This window comes from Pieris napi, chromosome 13 (assembly GCF_905475465.1).
Source record: "Pieris napi chromosome 13, ilPieNapi1.2, whole genome shotgun sequence".
Lineage (NCBI taxonomy): Eukaryota > Metazoa > Arthropoda > Insecta > Lepidoptera > Pieridae > Pieris > Pieris napi.
Window position 1 is genome coordinate 11,791,435 of NC_062246.1, and position 20,157 is coordinate 11,811,591.

Genomic DNA, 20,157 nt, shown 5'->3' on the forward strand with positions numbered 1-20,157 from the left:
TGGAATTCCACCGCTACTGATAAAGTAAAATTTTGATCTACCATAGATAACCAATGTTGTATGATAATAATCTTGGATACATTTCCCTCGGTAAACATACCTTTACCTAGTTGTGAATATGAACTTTTCATTCAACATGCCGTTCAAACTTGCGGTTGTATCAAAGTTAAAAATATAATAAATAGACACTATGTATTTAACCTGAATTGGAATTGCATATTTTTGAGGCAATATTTAAGTTATATTAAATATTGTAAGAGAAAACATCTGCAATCTGTGTCAGACAACTGTTGAATGTTCCTAAGCCGCCAAGTTCTTTTAGTAATTAGTTTTTTTATTATTTTATACATTTTTCTTACAGTTTTGAACCTACAACTTTTATGTTAATTATAAGATAAAAATGTATTATTTCATTTAGAATAATGTTAAAGATACACATATATAATTTGAATCATCTTGAATCTGTAAAATTTCATCTCTTTATTTTTTTCACTTCTGTACTACATAAATTGAGTATAATGAAACTGGATTAAAATTCCTATTTTGGCTATGACTTTCCTTCATATTGTTTCTGAATCTTTTTTATATTGTATTGTAAGGAACACTCAACAATTTTCTGTGTATATCAACACTTGTCATTCTAGGAAATTTCTATTAACACAAAAAATCATAGCTAAACAATATTTTTTCCATTTCGAAACCACAAAAGTACTAAAGCGCCAAAGTCGTTCAAAAATCATTAAAAAAACACAAGCAATTATTTACAATATCTAGAATCCGATTTGAAATATTCCATTTTATTTGTCCTTGCGATAGATGGCGCTACAAAAAAACTCACCTCCAATATTGTGAAGATATTAGTACGATATAATATAATATAATCCTGTGTAGTGTGAATAAACAAAACCGGTGTAGCGGTTATTTGGACCAATTTAATTCGTATTATATGCGTGATTTCATTTCTTTACAAAAGAATGGCTTATGTGGCTATATATTTTTTTATGAAACTAGGCAAGGGAGCGTTCAAGTATTACGTAACGAATTTTGAAGGGGAGGGGGTCCTTTTGTAAAACGTTACGATGCGGGCCGAGGATTGAATTGCGCGTTATTTTTAATATTATTTTCGACTTTCCAGTACTTTACACCACATAATGATAACTTTTAGGTATAAAGAGTCACTAGGTGGTCACGAAACGTTTTACTATACTTGGGTACAGTACTGTACTTGGATACAGAAAAACGTTACGGCGCGTTACATTGGGGGGGGGGGGGGCAATAATCTCCGAGACATAATATTAAAGTATTACGTATTACATCCTAATCTTAAGTGATAACCCCCCGTATATATACCTATAGACAGTCACATTCCCAGAGGGCTCGCAAGTGCGTTGCTGCCGTTTTATCAAGTATCATGATTATGCAAGTGTTGTCAACATAATAAAAAAGATTTAACGGGCTTCGACCTCTTATCCCACTTTCGGTCTGCAAAGAATAATAAGAGGCGGCATGGGACAGAATACATAAATTAGGATACATTGGTGTACGTGTACGATTGTACCAATACAAGTGAAAACGATACCGGTGGTACAGAATTTTTAAACCTTGCTTATTTATAACCAGAGCTATCTAATTATTTTAGACAACACTAACAAAGTTGTTCTATTGGACCAGCCATGTAAAAGTGTTTTAAGTGTAATGAATTCAATTGTAACTGAATGTTGTAGCGCCATCTACATAAACAAACTTAAGTCAAATCAGATCACTAGACAGGAACAAACCATAGACAGAATTATTATTTAAATTATTTTTAATTAACTATTACATCTGATTAAATTATTTAACTACAGTTTAAAATTTAAAACATTATTCATGTAATCCAATTGTTGGGTTACTATTTTTATTATTATTAACTTTTAAATGTTTTAATAAAAATAATGTATAAACTGTCCATGGTTTGTAATAAGTATTGATATAGAAACCCAAGATTTGAACAGTTGTCATATGTTATGTCAAAAATATTGGCCAAATACATAATCTTGGATTTTTATATCACATTGACTATGCTTGAATCGGCAGAGATTCAACAATTTTGTCAACGCAATCAAACTGAGTATCTTTTTTAACACTTAAATTCTGTATTGTATCACATAACTCTTCATTTCCACTAAAATCACCTTTATCAGCGCTATAATCATTTTGATCAGCACTAAAATCATTTTGTGTAGCGCTGAAATCACTTTTATCAGCACTAAAATCGTTTGGGGAAGCATTAAATTCACTTTGAGCTGCGGAAAATTCACTTTGTCCTACACTAAAATCACTTCTTCCTTCTTCACTGTGTTTAAAATGGAGGTGTTTCTCTAAACTAGACTTTTGGACACACTTGTACGGGCAATGAGGGCATTTGACAGACTTTTGTCTTGGTCTATAGGGTTTACTTTGTACTTTGAAATCAACTTTTTCCCCCTCTTTCTCATTCATGTGTCTCTGTTTGTGTTTTGTTAGGTTTGTTTTTTGGACACACCTATAACTACACATATCACAACTAAATGGTTTTTGATCGGTGTGTAAGTACATATGTTTGACTAAATTTGGCTTTTGCACCGTTCGGTATTCGCAGAAAGGGCAAGCAAATGGCTTATAGCCGGTATGTGTTCGCTCATGAACGACTAAATTGTTCTTTTGTGCACAACGATACTCACAAAACTGACAGCGGAACGGTTTTTGCTTCATATGAACAAGGATATGTTTTGCTACATTGTTTTTCTGTCCAGATTTGTAGTCACAAAATGTACACGCATACGGTTTTTCCCCTGAGTGCGTACGTTCGTGAATTTTCAATATGGCAGGTGATTGACACCGGTAGGCACACTGGGAACAACTGAACTTCCCTAATTTGTCCAATTCTTCGACACTCAAACCATTTTCGCAGTTTTTCGCGTGTTGTTTAAGTATCCTCTTCGAAGGAAACACCTCCTTACATTTAAAGCAGCTATACTGCCCCTTGATATTCATTGAGAGGTCATCAATTTTATTATTCACGCTGGAATCATTCTCATTTTTTTCGTAATAAAAAATCTTATTTTCATCCGGTTTAAGATTTTCCTTTGGGTCTTCATGTTTTGACATTTCAAATTTGCCGCCATCTTGTCGCAGTTTTTTTATTTCGTCGTTAAAGGTAGGGGTGTCAAATTGTCTATGGATGACTAAATTTTGGGGGTTGTCCCTGGCCACTTCGTTTACGTAGTTTTGGGTATAGTTTTGTTGGCGCTGATAAATTTCTAAGGAATTTAGAGCTTGTATGGGCAAATGGTTATTGTAAACTGAGAAGATATGGTCTTGATGAGTCGTAGGCGATTGCAGTTCCTGCTGTGGTATTTCACCTGAAAGTTAATAAACTCAAATAAGTATTTACTTTATTTACGACTTAAATTTCAAAACATAAATTTAACCTAATTTTAATTTAACTGATGAATATTAAAGCAAACACATGGCTCCTTCAAAAAAATATATAAGTATTGTTATAGCTAAGAACTCTTTCGTCTCTCGAAAAACGAGTACATTAGTTTAAACAGTACAATTACATGTATAATTTATTTTTCTTTTTTGCGACTGAGGCGCAAACTAGCTGCTGTGGACTCTGGCAGACTGACCAGCGCTATGAAACGGTCTGCTCCTCAGCATAATGCTGAGCAAGGGCCAATTTCAATCATTACACAATTAAAACGTACCGTGTTCTTTAAAAGAAAAAAAAGGGTACGTGTACTTATGTACGCGCGTAAGAAGTTATACTTCTTTGGCATTATTAAAAATAGTTTTGGATTGCATGCAAATAATTAATTACAATTAAATAATCAAAGACTGGAAAAGGAGTCATTATAGTCACTAAAGTTCAGTTTACATTTGAAAAAATTAAATAAATAAATATTTATTATTATTCTTTTACATTAAGTGTAACATAAATTCTATTATTATTCGAATGTTATTTTTAAATTATGTCCAATGCCGTAGCATCTTCCGTGGGCAACTTCAATCTGTTAATTTTGTGTCACGGTGCGCGCGCATCGTAAAATTTCACTCTCATAACGCGCCTAAAGAAATATAACTTCAAAAATGATATTTTTAATTCTTTATTATATTTTTTGATTATTGTTATTTTGTGTGTTTCTGTGTGTGTGTTTTTTGGTAATAAATGTTATGTCTATAAGATGATAAAACTTAAATTGCGTCCTAGTCTGCATAATATTTAAATAAATAAAAGATGGATCTTTTATAACGTTTTATCTTTATCTGTACTGTACAACCATTGCGATAATGTATCAAAATCAATTAATATGATTAAAATGACAGAGGATGGAATGAGAGCTATGCCAATTAATTAATTACAGATAAGACAATGAGACACCATTTTAATACTGTTTGTATAATATATATATATATGTATGTTTTGTACACTTTTCGACTTTTTTATCAATTTAATCATGATATCCTTTAGCCAAAAAGTACAAGATAAAGTCGTGTAAATCATAAATAAATAAATATGTAAATAATAAAATACAATAAAAATCATGCAGACGTAAATCATTTATTTTTCGAGGTGATTTGCATGTAAAATTCATCGCAACATCTATAAAATTTGATAATGTCAAATTAGAAAGGTCAGCTGACTGGTTTTCTTATTATAAAGTGAGTAAAAAAAGATGATTGCGATTAATTTTTAATAACGCTTGGCAGTCACTTCGACCGACCCGATGATACGTACTATTTAAAACCATGTATCCAGTCGTGTTTTAATACGATACCAATATGCTTATATAATCTCAATATTTGATGTTATTTACAAAGATTATATTTCTAAAATAAACCTCAAGACTAATCTAAAAAGAAAATCTGTTTAAAACATTTTTCATAAATTTAAAAACTGAACTTCTATTGATTGAATTACTTGCCTTGATTCACTTAACCATAAACCACTACAGTTTATTCAAGAAATTTCTTTTGAGTATCGACGACTTTCTGTCATTAATATCGGAGCATGCGCGATACAATTCTAGATTCTTTGGAGTTCGTTCGATGTTTTAGGATATCAGTTTGTATTATTGTTAAAAACCACAACTCCAACCAAAGTTTGGTTTCATTAAACATTGCTGCGTTAGTTTTTACCTATCTTATAACTGAATTGTAAATAAAATATTTATGGTTTTTTATGCGAGTATCTATTATCCCGCGCAAATTGAAGATATGTCTATTCAAAGTATTGTCTTTGAATAGACATATCTTCAATACTAATACTACTAATAATAGGCGAAACAAACTGTCAAATGATCCTCGCAATTTGACAATACGTAGAGGTAGGATTGGGCATAATTTGAATTAATCATTTAAGCATTACCAACTAAAATCTCTTCGGTTGTCAAGTCTAATTTTTAGTTTGAAATTATTACCAGTCTTAGATAATGATAGCTTTAAAAAATCAAAAATGTACATTTACATACAACGCGACTCTACTCATATTTTACAATATTGTAACCTTTTCAATTTTCATAAATAATGATAATAAACACGTGAAACTATTGATTAACATTTCATCTATTATAGATTCACATTATTTATTCAAATTCATGCATTAATTACATACATTCAAAATAATTCAGTATTATATAGTTCTATATAATAATAATAATTGTGTTTTTTTTAGATTTTGAACTGAAACATGTGATCAGCAATTAAAACGGTAATTGAAACTATTTTTCCAGAGATAAAAAATCTCATTAAGCAACAATATATTATATTAGACTGAAAAGAACTTCTTACTTTACATTTTATTAAAAGATGGTATAAAGCCTGCACGGCATACCATAGCCGGGTAGCCAGTACCTATCAAAAAAGGCACTTATGTCCAAAAAATTCAATAAATTTGTGTTACTGTCATGTTTTCATTATATTGATGGTAACATTATTGTGTAATGGATTGATTTAAACAATACCTCCAAGCACTTTATAAACTATTGTTGACTTGTGAATGGCTCCCAGTTTTTGAAGAATGATGTCTATATATTTAATTAAAATGAAGATATAATTTTGTTTAAATTTGTGTTTATATTAGTAATTATACCAATTTTTTTATAAAATTTATTTTAATAAGTTTTTCCCTAAAAAATTCTGAACTGATCAAGATTAGACATTTTCTAAATTAATTAAATTTTCAATGTAAGACTCCTTAAAAATCTACAAATTATTAAAACAACTTACCATTGACTGTGTTAGCTAGCCCTTGACTCATATTATCATAAAATCCTAAATCTTCCTCCTGTTCTGGCTTTATATAAAAAGGAATTGGCAAATCATTTTGTTCAACCCTGTGCTCTATACCATTCCCTATTCTTTGATCCAAACGTTGGCCCAACTCCATCCTTTGTGCCAATATTTGATCAATTTTCTGGTTCATCGAATAATCAAATCTGTCTAAATGTTGTTTCAGCACATGACTATCATATAATGGTGACCGTCTTTCCTCTTGGCTATTAGCAAGGTCATTGTCTATTCTGTTCATCATATCTATGTTTGGGTTCTGCATATCCATTCTTTGGGTATCAATATGTAAATTTGCTTGCATTTCAATATCATTCCTAACTAAATCCATATTTCTATTGAAGTTTTGTACCAACTCAAGATTTCTGTTCAAATTTTGTGCCAAATCATTTCTATTTATTTGGACTAAGTCATTTCGTGCTAACTCCAAACTTCGGTTTTGTGCTAAATCAGCTCTTAACTCCAAATTCCTATTTATATTTTGAGCTAAATCATTCCTTGCCATCTCTAGGTTTCTATTCAAGTTTTGATTTAATAAATCATCTTGTCTTATTTCATTCATAAGCTCCAAATCACTTTTTTGTAAATGTGCAGGTATCTCATTGAAATTTAGTGTGCGTGAGAGGTGATTGGTTTTCAACATAAGTGTGGACATTTGTCGTGGAGACAGTGGCAATTGGAAATTATGCATTAAATTTGGATTTAAGGAAGACTGCATAGCCAACTGTATTTGTTCCATAGTTACATTATATTGGTAATCCATACTCTCAATTTGATGGGATTTTTGAAGCTGTAATCACAAAATATAGATTAATCAAAGAACAAAAGCCATTTTTTTTTACTTGGATATGACTTGGTATAAGGAAAACATTAATCAAAATCGTAAATAAATCTTTCGGTTTTACTTAAAACATGTAAAATCATTTAAAGACATATTTAATTTATATTCAAAATTGTTATAGCAACAAGATAAAATATAGGAAAGGTTGCAAAAATTTAAGATTAATTTGCCTCGATACAGCTGTTCCAGATATCAGAATTTGTTATCATAAAGATAAGAATGACTACAGTAGTATTTTGTTGCCATGGAAACAAAATCTTATTTCCTAAGGTAAATAAACTTAAAAGTAACTCACGTTTTCCATGTAGGTTTTATAGTTTTCTTCATCTAATAAAACACGATCCTCGGTTTTCACAAAATCCATTGTGAGAGCAAATTTGAAGAGAAAGAGTTAAATCATAACGAACCAAGTATAACCTCTGTTAATTCTAAAAGGATTTAACATTTGTTGCACCTTATACTAAATAGAAAAAACTAAATATAAGTTTAAGTCTACATTACATGATTCATGCGTAAAGGTCAAGATTAAAAAACCGATTAAAACTTTAAACAAAAAGACATGATTTTTATTTCAATGACGTTATTTTTAACAGAAAGAAAGGAAACTATTCCAAAGGCAATAGAGTAACGTCAACGAACATCTGTCGCGGTCGAAGGCTTGAGTGTTGCCCGTTTTAAAATTATATAAATGTGCTCCTAAAGATATTATTATTTTAATTTTTTTAATTATTTACGAAAAGTTACCCACAAGTCATACAATGTATATTATTAAAATGATTACGACATAATTACTACTAGCAATTAAATGTTTGACCTTAAATCGACTTTGAAATATTAAAAAAATCTTGAGAAATTGACCTTCAAAAGTAATGCACCGTTGTCCGTTAGCGGTTAGACCAGTGTTACCAACTCTACCAACCTTTAGGTAGATCTACCAACTTTTTAGGTAAATTTAGCAACTTGTAGGTAGTAGTCTAGTCCATTGAAAAGTTACATTTGGGGTTGCGTTTTTTAGAGGACGCAATTTTATTTATGGAACATGTAGGGGGGGTCAATACAAGCTTAACTCCAAGTTTGTGGGGTTGGCGTGCATGTCCCCCGGCCGCCATCTTGGATAAAGGGGTCCAAAAACCACGTTTTTGGCTATATCTCCTAAACTATCCATCGTACATAAAACTTGAAAAGACACATTTTGTAGCAAATCGCTGTGCCTACAATTATGTCTATGTTACTTTTTATCATAAATCCAAAATTCAAAAAGTTATAAGTAAAAAAGTAAAAATATTTCTTATTTCTAAAGTTGACTAGGTGCGTCAATGCTCATGACAAGCCGTTTTTAGCTTTACACTGACCCCCTCTACACATCAAAAAAATAAAATTGCGTCCTCTAAAAAACGCAAGGTAAGGCCTAAAAAATGTAACATTTCAATGGACTAGTCGTCTAGCGACCAATCGGTGCCGGACGGTGGGGAAATCGTCGACAAAATTCACGTTGTGTTTTTATCACTGATGAATTATTCCGTAAGAACATTGACACGATTATTCCACGTTCTCGGGGAGTAAAACGGTCCATGTTTATTTCCAGTGTACTTTACATTTGTTTACTACACAATTTTTAAACAACAGAATGACAGGAAATGTCATATAAAAAAAAAAAATTTCTTCAGTGCCAATACTTTTGCGCCACCCAGTACTATTAGTGATTACTTTTTTACGAAAAAAAATGAATTAAAGGTATCACATCTTAGGGTAGGATTTTATATAAAACTCGAAATTATAGTTGGTAGATCTACCTACTTTTCGAATTGAAGATGGTTGGAAACTACTAACTTTTGAAATTGTATCTACCTACTCGCTAAAATTGGAGTTGGTAACACTGGGTTAGACATTCACAGTTACGGCCTACGGGTTACCGATACGTAATTACTAATTAATATTTTCCCTTATTTGAATTAACAAAGGCATAGAGGTATAATATTAATTTATTGTTAAGATTAACTTTGTAGCTTTATATTAATTCGAAAAAATATCTCAGAATAGAGTAAAAATTAAATCAATCTCTTGGATTCTTCTTAACTACTTCTAGTACAGAACTAATGATGATAAATTGAAAATTCAAACATTATCGATGAATAGTCCTTTGCCTTTCCCATTAGGGATAAATTAATATCATCATTATAAAGGAATTGTAACACCCTCTGTGTTTGCATTGCAGCTTAAATAGGTATTTATTCACTATTACATTATGTGTTATTATTACATCAAAGAATTCCAAAAACAAAAATTCTATTTCATGTTTATTTTGTTGGCACCTCGAAATTTTGCCTCTAATTTGAAACTTCGTTATTTATTACAGCCTAAAAGTAGAAAGAACCCTGTGAAATCGTCTCAAACTGTAATATTTGTTCTTAGATCTAATCGTCAAGATTCGATAGGTAGGTTTTTAGATTTTAGTATCGTTCCTTATTTGATTTTTTTGTGAAATTATCTTTTTTAGGAACCTAAAAATATCTAAAATGTCGAAATCTGCGTTAGTGATTATCGCCCAAGGGTCTGAAGAAATGGAAACAGTGATAACAGTGGATATGCTGCGAAGAGCCGGCGTAAGTATTCATCAAATTTAAATACATTTTAAGTTATCTTTACAGATATAAATATAATTGGTTTCGTAAATTATATTACATATAAGCAATAAAATTTCAAAAAAATCTGACGTTTGTTTCAGGTATCAGTGACAATGGCTGGCTTGGATGGAAATTCACCAGTACTTTGCTCCAGACAAGTCACTTTGGTGCCTGATAAATCACTTGCTGATGCATTAGCTGAGAAACCACAGTATGATGCGGTAATATAGTTTACATGCACTGAAGAAAAGTAATCATTTAAATTAGAGACATATGTGTATGTATATTCTGTATCTCTACAAAAAAAATTAATTCAGGCAAGTAGGCCTTCCAATATTAAATAACAATACGGAGCTTAATTTTATTTTTTACATTATAGTTATGGGATGTGTACCCATCATTGAATGCTTTACAATTTTAGGTTATTCTGCCAGGGGGTCTAGAAGGATCGGATCGGCTATCAAAATCTGATGTTGTGGGCACTTTACTGAAGGAGCATGAAGGATCAGGAAAAATTATTGCTGCTATCTGCGCAGGTATATGATACAACCATTTGAGAAGAGCAAAAGATATTCAATTGATATTCAAACATAAACTAAAATTGTTTACACTGTCATTGAATATTCTAGAAATATAGGTAAATTTGTTTTGTAAAGTCTGTAGTCAACTGATACTATAACATATATTAAGCTTAGGTGCCTGTACTGAATTTTGTATCTATATTTAACTTAATTGTATATTTTTATATTATTTGACTGTATATTATCTACTTACAATAATAATAAAAAATATTTATTCTCATATTTATCATTTTATTTGTAAGAATTAATAAATCTGTTTTCATATTTTCCAGCTCCAACAGCATTTGTAGCTCATGGTGTAGGTAAAGGGAAGAAAATCACATCTTACCCGACTACAAAGGACAAAATCACTTCAGATTATACATACATTGAGGGTGAAAGAGTTGTTATTGATGGGAACTTTGTTACTAGCCGGGTAAAGTATATTTACATGACATTTATTTAACCCCCATATACCCAAGAGGTTTATTTCTGCATTAGACCTTTTTTAAGACAAGTAACTGACAAAACTTCTGTCCTTACCATCCCAAAACTTGGTGGAATTTAAGCATAGAACCATAGGTAATATGAACATCTGGGACTTTCAAATGAATATAAAAAATCTAACTTGCTAAGCTTAGGTTAACATTATGTCATTAGTGCTAATGTTTGAAAGCTTAGTCACATACCAGGTTTTGACTATTTTTACTTTTTTAACACATTGGGAGTTGCAGCTTTCCTCTATCAAATTTTTTTCTCATAAACATAATATTTTTTTTAATTATTTACTTATATGTTAAGTTTTAATGAGGATAACAATCCCTAAACTTTATTAGACCTAACCTAAACCTAAACTTTTCAGGGTCCCGGCACGGCCTATTGGTTTGGACTATCTCTGATAGAGTTATTGACTGACAAAGAAAAAGCTGCGCAAGTAGAGAAAGGAATGATTATTACTGGATATTAATTGAGATGTTAAGAATAAATGTTTAGTCGCAAAATAAAATTTGGATATTAAATTGTCATTTAATTTCCCCTTACAGTACATTGAGAAGCCATATTTGATATTTAAACAATCAATACTTGGTAGTAATTTAACAGATTGTTACACCAATAGGCATACAGTTTTATTATTTTTTATTAACCCAAAACAATTGTTTCCTCTATGAACCCCGGATTTATTTTTATGCTGTGTACACTTAAGCCACGAAGACAGCAAAAGTAACTTAGTTGTGGAGCAGGCTTCAATTTTTTTTATTTTGAAGTTATACTTCTTTAGGCGCGTTATGAAAAATTGATGAGAGTGAAATTTTAATATACGCGCGCAACGTGACACAAAATTAACAGAATGAAGTTGCCCACGGAAGATGCTATGGCATTGGACATAATTTAAAAACAACATTCGAATAATAATAAATATTTATTTATTTAATTTTTCAAATGTAAACTGAACTTTATTGACTATAATGACTCCTTTTACAGTCTTTGATTATTTAATTGTAATTAATTATTTGCATGCAATCAAAAACTATTTTTAATAATGCCAAAGAAGTATAACTCCTTACGCGCGTACATAAGTACGCGCACCCTTTTTTTCATAGAGAGCATCGTGCAATCGTCTTCTGACTATGAGCAGATGAGTTGTAGGATGATTTGCGGGTGAAGATATTTCTCATTAGGAATATCTACCATAAGATACCAACCATCTGGCCCAATAACCATAAGGCTTGAAAAATTAGAACCAAAAATAAATGAAATACGTTATAACGCAACTTTTGGAGATTTTGGTGCACCTAATCAACGCGTCGTAACGATTTTCTGTAACCCTAGTAAAACGGTATGTGACTATTTTTACCTAAACGTCACAATAATTTGGCCTAAAGTACCTTTGTATGTAGTTGAATGACTTGCCTGGTAGAAATGCATCCTATCAGTAGAATATGCTTTCCAATAGTAGCCACTGACGTTTTCTACGTGTATTTAAGTAATGTGTAAATGTCATACAACACAACCATGATTATTGAGATGCCTTAATAACTAATTGTAGTAAACAATCTAATGTCAGGTTATTGGTGATTATTATTTAATGCTAAAAATAAAACTTCATATTTATTAATATTTTATTTAAAAAAAGATTACAAAAATAAGCGTACACAAGATAAATGCATGACTTAAAAGAAAATAGTATCTAATACTAGAACATATATAACACATAGATTTTTAAAACAAGTGTCAGTATGACAAAAGAATCGCTTTGGTTCTGGCGTAAACGTCGAATTTTTAAATATTTTTATCATAATATCGATAAATTGAGTGAATATATTAATGTCTCATGTCTTACCCACAAATTAATGGCTGGTACGCAACTTGGCAGGATTGGGGAGGGAAGTTGTATGTTTAGCAAAAGGCCAACAATTTGCACATCTAGCGAATCAAGCGTTATAAGTATATCAAATGCTTTCGAGTCGATGTAGATAAGAATTTATCCATAAACGTTATATTTTTAAAATGACTAAGGATAAAATGCAGGGTCGTCGACGGTCTACAAAAGGACTATACCAAGTTTCGTTATGAGTATTGATCCCGGTGCATGAGTATTGAGTAATCAAGAGCCGTGTGACGTCGTTTGTTCTTTGCTAAAAGTACCTGTTGGCTTTTACCCAGCCCACAAATCCAATGCGGCCAATTTACGTGACGAATAAAATTCGTGAGTTGAAGAGGAAATGATCTGTATTTAAAAAAAATCCTCCCTTAATCCACGTACCTTTATATTAATATTGTTTGTCATGATACAATTAAAACATTTTCAGTAATTAAAATAATATTAATAATCATACACGTGTTTTAATAACAAAAAATCATTTAGCAAACTTCCCTTTTATTACATATACAACTTCCCTAAAATTTGCAAAAATATATTATGTGAGGCGAATGAAAGTGTTTATTTTAAACTGTACTTGACTAAAGATGACAATTTAAATTAAAAAAAAAACCCAAAAAATATCTATAGTCAAGCGTAAACAATAATCTCAATGGTGTTTAAAGAATAATTTCTATAAATATGCCGTAGTATGAGTTACTACACACTAAATTTCCCACACTTAAGGCCGATTTACATTATCTTAGTGTTTAGGAGAGTGCTTTAGGATAGTACTTTAGTTGAAACATGTAAACGCTACTTGCTTTAGTAAACGCTACGCTAAAGAACTTGCCTTTCAAGTTGTACTAAAGCACTCTCCTAAACACTAAGATGTAAATCGGCCTTTATATCTAGTAAAAATTGGAGGTTAGGTTTTGGCGCAGAACACGTCTTTTCTATAAGAAAATATTGTGCAAATGTTTATGCCGCTATGTTCATTGTATTATGAATAAAGATTCATGTCTAAGAATACAAAGTATAGGACTGCCCATGGCCTGCCACTTACGCAATATATAACTATGATGATAATAATTGAGATCTTCAATAGAGACTTTATATAATGTAACGCAATATGAAATCTATATGAAAAAAACTTACCAATTGTAGAGTTATAGAAACGAAAAAGTTTATTTTAAGTATAGAGGTTTTGAACCTTGAGGAAGGGGCAACTAGAGTAATTTTTTGTAATATTGACTTTTAAAAGTGCCTCTTTAATAATAAATAAATAAATAATAAACTTATAGGATTTATCCGTATAGTATCTGCTTAGGGTGCTTTAAGAATATTATTAAAAGTTTAGCTTAAGACGAGATGTAAAGGTAGTAATTGAAATGCTAACAGCTAAAACGGCACGTAAGTTCAACCTTCCGTTTTTTAGTTCCCAATACACTATTCCATCAACAATTTAAATATATGTTATTCCTGCTGACGTTTTGGCAATGTGAGTGGTAGATTTTAGAGATTCCAGCATCTTTTGCTAAATAAATAATTCTTAATTTAATTTATATTATCCATGTCCGTAGGACATGTTGCTTTTAAAAATTATTCCAACACACACCTAATTATGTGTGCAAAGAAGTGTTAATAACTAAATAAATATGTATATTTTTTGACAATTGCAAATTATTCCATAGACTATTATTATAAAACGTGGACTATCGAACGGTACTTGTTTCCATTACGATATTTTAACCATATAAAAATTGTAACCATGGTAACAATCTCTAGCCCAAGTTTTATAATAAGGCCGCAGATATCGGTTTTGGTACATTCAGTGAGGTCTAGTTCAAACATATTTAAATTGACCTAAAAGCTAACGGGCTTATTATTATTTCGCGTCTATATAATAAATATATACCATACATTACTACTTCAATATAAACTTAGTGAGTAATATTCCAGAACAGGATTTTTGTTAATTTTACCAATTATCCAAAAAGTCGAAACCTGTCTTTGGCACTGTAGAGTCTGTCAGTGTTTCAGTCGAATGGAAGTCCGTGTTTGACGATGCCTGGCTTGACAGAAGACCGCGGTTTTCTTCTGAGAGATCTGAAAATGTAATAGGTGAAATACCTTTTAGAATAAATATGTGAGGAACATGTACACTAACTTTTTTTTAGTACAGTAGTTTTTATCTAGGAGTACATTGTCTTCACATATAATTGTTTAACTAATGTATACAAAATATTGTAAACCTATTTTAAAAGAGTAAGTGTGTTCTTGCCCATTCTTCTCCACACGAAACTATCTTTTGGAAGGGGCAACTAGAATCATCTTTATATTTTATTTGACGTTCAAGAGTGCCATTTTAGGTGGTCTAATTGAAATAAATGATTTGACATTACTTGACTTGACTTAATACTCGTAAAATAATACGAAATGAGACCAGGTGTTCTAAATATTTATTAAATTGAATAGGGTCAAAAATATTATTTGCCTTCTTAGTAAATGGAGTCTTTCCTGGAGTTCGTCGTAGTCGTTTAACATTAATTAATATACTTAAATTTTCCTAATTTATTATTTCCTTGTCTAATTAGTATGTGACGTTCTAAATATTGATAACTGATTTAAATTGTATATATTACTGTAAAAGTTATATTGAAGGGACCAAACCTTAGGCAAATAACTTTTTATTTCCACCAATATCTAAGAATACAAAAAGTTAATACATATACTCTATTTAAACAAAATTTATTAACCGTAAGGTATAAAAATTAAAATAAATAAATCAGTGGCGCTAACTAAGTGGCTTTGTTATATGATCGTTTGTCAAACTAATAGACAAGCAGGTGATCAGCCTCCTGTGGCTGACACACGCCGCTTTGGGGTCTAAGGCAGGTTTCCTTATGAGGTTTTATTTTACCGTTTGAGCGAATGTTAAATGCGCACATAGAGAGAAAGCCCATCAGTGCACAACCGAGCCTCGAACTTACGACTTCATGATATCGCACGCTGAAGCCACTAGGCCAGTGTTGGCCCTGCTAAATTATTAAAAATACAAAGTATACTTTTTTATTTAAGGTAATTTTTTTATATAGATAGCTAAATTTTTAAATAATGCTGCGTAATAGCGGAACGTAGCGAACATAGTATTTAATAGAACATGTTAGGTATTACAGCTATGTTTATTCAAATGAAGTCATTACGATCACCTTATCTAACGAACAACAATGGTTTGAACAATGCATGACTGACTCACGCTTAGAATAATAATGGTGCTAAGATAATTGAATATGTGGTCTCTTAGTAATAGAATTACTTTATGGAGTTTCTTTCTCTGTTTTCTAGATAAATTTTGGTATAAAGACTTAGGGTCTGTTTCACAATGTACGGAGAAGTTCCAAATTAGCTTTATTACTTATTGGTAGGATAAACACTATTGTTGCGTTTCACGACTGTCAGATAGCGCTATTCGTCACATAAAGTCCATCAAAAGTTATACATAATAACAGACCCTATTATTTTTGCAAGATATTCTTAATGGGCGGATAGAATCCCTCCATCGACCGTATACGATAAGATACTCATAATTGTTTCATGTGCTTCGTACAAACACGAATTACCTGAACAATTCGCCAATGTTTCGGTTTGTTTGAAATGTGAAAACTTCTTTAGCGGCGTTGTACACCTTTTTGGAATGGGTAATAAATGTTAAACTCGCGTCAGGACACGTCACCTGATCGAAAATTCGTAAGACGGATGGAGTAGACAGCTAGCGCGGCGTATTTAATGTAATATAAATTGTCATGTTTGTGTACGACAGCGCAATAAATAAATTGTATTCTACCATATAAATGATAGTACTTTTATACTGATAATTAAAGCAATTCGTGCAAAATTATTCCCTAACCATTCCAAACTATCAAAAATGCACAACGTTAATATTCAAGTTTTCACTTCTGCCGACACTCCCGGAGTGCAACCCGTCGTTTTTTTTTTACCTAACTAGGACACAAATTATTAGGATGTTGATATTTTCCACCTCACCTAAGAGGATGTGAGGAAATATAGTCGTTTGTTTAATGTTAAATTTCAGTTTCCTTTCTGTCTATTAATGTATTTACTTATATTTTCGGTTTCATATATATTGCTTATCTATGTATCTGTTTTGGCTTTGTAAATTGGCTATGTGTTTTGTTTTATAATATGTGTGTTAGCTGTAACATTACTAATAAATAAATAAGACTGCTATCCTATCTACAAATTGGTACTAAAATTCGTCGAGCAGTCTTAAAACCATAACATTTAGTACATTTTAGCAAAATAATTTCAACATTTTCTAACCAATAGTTCAAATCCATACTCACCGCCATTAGACTTAGCAATACTGCCTCTATAATTGTCTTGACTCTTATAATTCCTAAAATCTACAATCTGCGTTTGATTATTTTCAACCAAGCACTCTTTTTCTTCATCTTTCCCTTTGAAATTTCCAATAAACTTCGTAATAAAGCTGGTAGGAGATACGATCTCCCTATTCGAGTCTTTATATCTAAAAATCACAAATATCATTGTTTATTTCTTCATATAAATATTAGTAAAATTAATTTTGTTGATTTCACCCTTACCTCGATACTTCATGATTCTTCAACGCGTTCTTTAATTCATTTACCACTTTGGAATGCGATATTACCAATTCCGACATAACAGGTGGTGAGGGGGGCTCTTCCTTCGATTTTCGACTCTCTATACAGAGATTTAGCTGACTCTTCGTCTGGTAAAGAAATGGTGCCGAGTATTCGTCCCTGTAGGACCCGTTTTCATCCTGTACTACTTTCTGTGCGTGATCGCGTCCGAAGAAAGACATAAGGTCATCCTTATGAACTGGTGGATCATTTATATCGAAATCTAAACTGTCTAATAGAGCGTACTTGAGTGCTATATCCGGTTTTATAATCGACTCGTTGATTATTTCCGACTGAAATTGTAATGTATACATAATCACGCATTAATAATAGCAAAGCCTTTGTACATTATATTATATAGAGCTAGATGAGAACAGTCGTACTAAAGTTATTTATTACTATAGTACAAAATTTATTTTTGTATTTAACCAATTATTCACCATATACTTCCGACCCTACAACTGCGAAACTCATGATAATAAGTTCTGTCATCAATGCCAGGGCTGTTAAAATTCTATAAGAGCCAGTTACTAACAGTGTATATGTCGCAGCCAACTGGCTTAATTAGCCGTTCAATTAACAGCCTAGCCGTTTAACTAGCGGCCTGAAAGATGTTCAGCCAGTTGATCAAACAGCTAGGATGACTTGGTTCGATGACGTTTCTTTACTTGCCTAGCCTGTTGACTGTTAATTTAAATTTAATTCTCCCACTCTCAAACTCGAAACGAATCTCTTTAAACTGTCAATATGCCGTTGCCAAATCACAAATTTAATGGTGTTTTCCAAAGTTTCATAAGAAAACAACAAGTACAATGGAAGAGTGGTGTGACAATAATAATGAGAATTTGACTCCGCAATTAAATTTTAAAAGAAATATTTTATGCCATATGTTTATCTTTTTAATTTCTGCCAAATAATGTCTCTATCGTACAAATGGCCTAAGCATTAGCCAGCCAGTTTATTAAATGTTGTAACAAACGCTACGGCTGAATATCTTTCAGACTGTTAGTTAAACGGCGCCATTTAGTTAAAAGGCTAGGCTGTTAATTAAACGGCTAATTAAGCTAGTTGGCTGCGACATATACATTATACACTCAGTTACTTTCTGTGTCTGTGATACTTTTGCTTAATGTAAGTAATTAGCATTCTATCTGCTTTTCAATGCAAATAATTACATTATAAGTAATTCTAAGTCTTACATACAAAGTGTCGTTGAATAAACCAATAGGTGACAACTTAAGAATAAGCTCTACTGAGAACTATCAGTGTGACCAACTCTCAGGAACCAATACAATAATACCAACAGAAAACATACCTTGAAGTTTTTTTTTATTGATAGTTTGTAAAAAGACTCCATTAGAAGTATGTGCAAAGTATAATATGTTAATAATGATTTGGCCCCCATTACAAAATAGATGTGAATGGAACATTTCAGATAATTCTTATGTCCATGTCAATCACATCTTTTATTTTTTAAGATCACAGAAGATACAACAAATAAAATATATTTTTTATAAACATTTGAGCATATTAGAATGATTTACAACATAAAGCCATATTTCCTGTAGTGAAACCAAACATCCTTCTTATAATTTAAACAGGAAACATAACTTATTTTTTACCCAACAGAAATAACACAACTAAACAAGAGCTTTTAACTTAAAATTTCCCTGTAAATTTTATATTTTGCAACATGCAATCAATTAGTAATTGCTAAACAGGAAATGTTTAATGTACATATAAGAATAATTATTTAATTGCTTTTGAATAATAAGTAGATGTTTTCATTAATGATGAATTAATAGGTTTATCTAATACACAGTTTAAAAAAAATACAGTAATATTTTAATTTTTAACAATATAATTACAATTTAAAAAGTCACACTATAAATAAAAATAAGAGAATATAAATAATAAAGATAGAATAAGCTTAAAAAGAAAAGTTTGCAAAGAGATTACCATATTTTGGTGAAAATGATATCAGATATAATAAATTCTGTTCTATATGAAATATGTTGCAATTTTTTTTAATACAATTTCCGTATGAGTAACCAAACGCTTTACTCGCTATATTATATTTTTTTATGAATCAATATATTTAACATACATATTTTAATCAATATGTATGTAAGTTTAGTCATATTTTACACCAATTTTTTAGTTGTATTTTTTAAATTAAATAAATCCTAAATATTAAGCGGTACCTAAAAATCTAATAATAAAAGCGATAGTGTTTTAAAACCAGAACGATAAAAAATAATCTGTTCATACCTTTTCTTTTTCCGAAAGCGTATTCCAAATATGCTCAAAGGTATTCCGTGTTTCTACAATATCTTCATGAATTTTAGTTGCGATCGGGTTCATCGTACTAAAGTACTCTTCCGCTACCGAGTTAAGCGACATTTTTTTCTATAATAATACGGGATAAATTTATATAATCTTACATACTATTTTATCACAGGTGTAAACTGTTTTGTATTTTTATAATATATTTTTAGGCAGCAAATTGATAAATAGACAACGCCTTCATATAGCAAATCACAAACACAGACTAATTATTAAAGACTTTATAGGCAAATAAGCAACTGTTAGTTGACGTTGTTTTTTTTTATTGACGTTTAAAGTAAAAGCTATAGACTATAAAGTAACAAGTACCTACAGCGCTATATATATGATAATATGGAAAGTATATTTTTTAATATCTATATTTACTCTGTACAAACTTTGTAACAACACCAATGAAAAGGTATATAAATTAAAGCGGAATGTAATAGTT

General features: G+C 31.0%; 3 protein-coding genes across 5 annotated transcripts; 1 reads left to right on the forward strand and 2 right to left on the reverse strand.

Annotated features, from left to right (window-relative positions):
• Positions 1 to 1,453: 1,453 nt before the first annotated feature.
• Positions 1,454 to 7,773, reverse strand: LOC125055277. Its single transcript, XM_047657666.1, has 3 exons — positions 7,449 to 7,773; positions 6,253 to 7,102; positions 1,454 to 3,383 (listed from the first exon to the last, which is right to left on the reverse strand). Exons 1-3 carry the CDS (start codon positions 7,515 to 7,517, stop codon positions 2,059 to 2,061), a joined length of 2,244 nt encoding a protein of 747 aa, XP_047513622.1. The 5' UTR covers positions 7,518 to 7,773; the 3' UTR covers positions 1,454 to 2,058.
• A 1,222-nt stretch (positions 7,774 to 8,995) lies between these two features.
• On the forward strand, positions 8,996 to 11,356 carry LOC125055513 (protein dj-1beta-like). 3 transcript variants are annotated; one of them, XM_047657975.1, is made up of 6 exons: positions 8,996 to 9,122; positions 9,651 to 9,756; positions 9,879 to 9,998; positions 10,199 to 10,313; positions 10,631 to 10,773; positions 11,200 to 11,356. In XM_047657975.1, the coding sequence occupies exons 2-6, from the start codon at positions 9,670 to 9,672 to the stop codon at positions 11,302 to 11,304; spliced, it is 570 nt and encodes a 189-aa protein (XP_047513931.1). In that variant the 5' UTR covers positions 8,996 to 9,122; positions 9,651 to 9,669; the 3' UTR covers positions 11,305 to 11,356. The 3 variants fall into 3 exon arrangements, with proteins under 3 accessions (XP_047513931.1, XP_047513932.1, XP_047513930.1); XM_047657976.1 differs by lacking the exon at positions 8,996 to 9,122 and adding an exon at positions 9,169 to 9,377; XM_047657974.1 differs by lacking the exon at positions 8,996 to 9,122 and adding an exon at positions 9,431 to 9,551 and having other exon boundaries at positions 9,649 to 9,756.
• Positions 11,357 to 13,266: 1,910 nt separating this feature from the next.
• On the reverse strand, positions 13,267 to 19,978 carry LOC125055496 (uncharacterized protein C1orf198). The gene is made up of 4 exons (XM_047657958.1): positions 19,653 to 19,978; positions 17,325 to 17,674; positions 17,064 to 17,248; positions 13,267 to 14,805 (listed from the first exon to the last, which is right to left on the reverse strand). Exons 1-4 carry the CDS (start codon positions 19,782 to 19,784, stop codon positions 14,678 to 14,680), a joined length of 795 nt encoding a protein of 264 aa, XP_047513914.1. The 5' UTR covers positions 19,785 to 19,978; the 3' UTR covers positions 13,267 to 14,677.
• Positions 19,979 to 20,157: the final 179 nt, after the last annotated feature.

Bases quoted from the DNA above. Each gene is read 5' to 3' on its own strand.
- LOC125055513 (XM_047657974.1), top strand. From the start codon at position 9,447: ATGTTTATTTTGTTGGCACCTCGAAATTTTGCCTCTAATTTGAAACTT. The intron at 9,552-9,648 runs ATATTTGTTCTT...ATTATCTTTTTT, and splicing joins TGAAATCGTCTCAAACTGTA to AGGAACCTAAAAATATCTAA. The intron at 9,999-10,198 runs GTAATATAGTTT...TTACAATTTTAG, and splicing joins AGAAACCACAGTATGATGCG to GTTATTCTGCCAGGGGGTCT.
- LOC125055496 (XM_047657958.1), bottom strand. From the start codon at position 19,784: ATGTCGCTTAACTCGGTAGCGGAAGAGTACTTTAGTACGATGAACCCG. The intron at 17,675-19,652 runs GTATGAACAGAT...TTACAATTTCAG, and splicing joins CGCTTTCGGAAAAAGAAAAG to TCGGAAATAATCAACGAGTC. The intron at 14,806-17,063 runs GTGAGTATGGAT...TTACATTTTCAG, and splicing joins TATTGCTAAGTCTAATGGCG to ATCTCTCAGAAGAAAACCGC.
- LOC125055277 (XM_047657666.1), bottom strand. From the start codon at position 7,517: ATGGATTTTGTGAAAACCGAGGATCGTGTTTTATTAGATGAAGAAAAC. The intron at 7,103-7,448 runs GTGAGTTACTTT...TTGTGATTACAG, and splicing joins ATAAAACCTACATGGAAAAC to CTTCAAAAATCCCATCAAAT. The intron at 3,384-6,252 runs GTAAGTTGTTTT...ATTAACTTTCAG, and splicing joins GCTAGCTAACACAGTCAATG to GTGAAATACCACAGCAGGAA.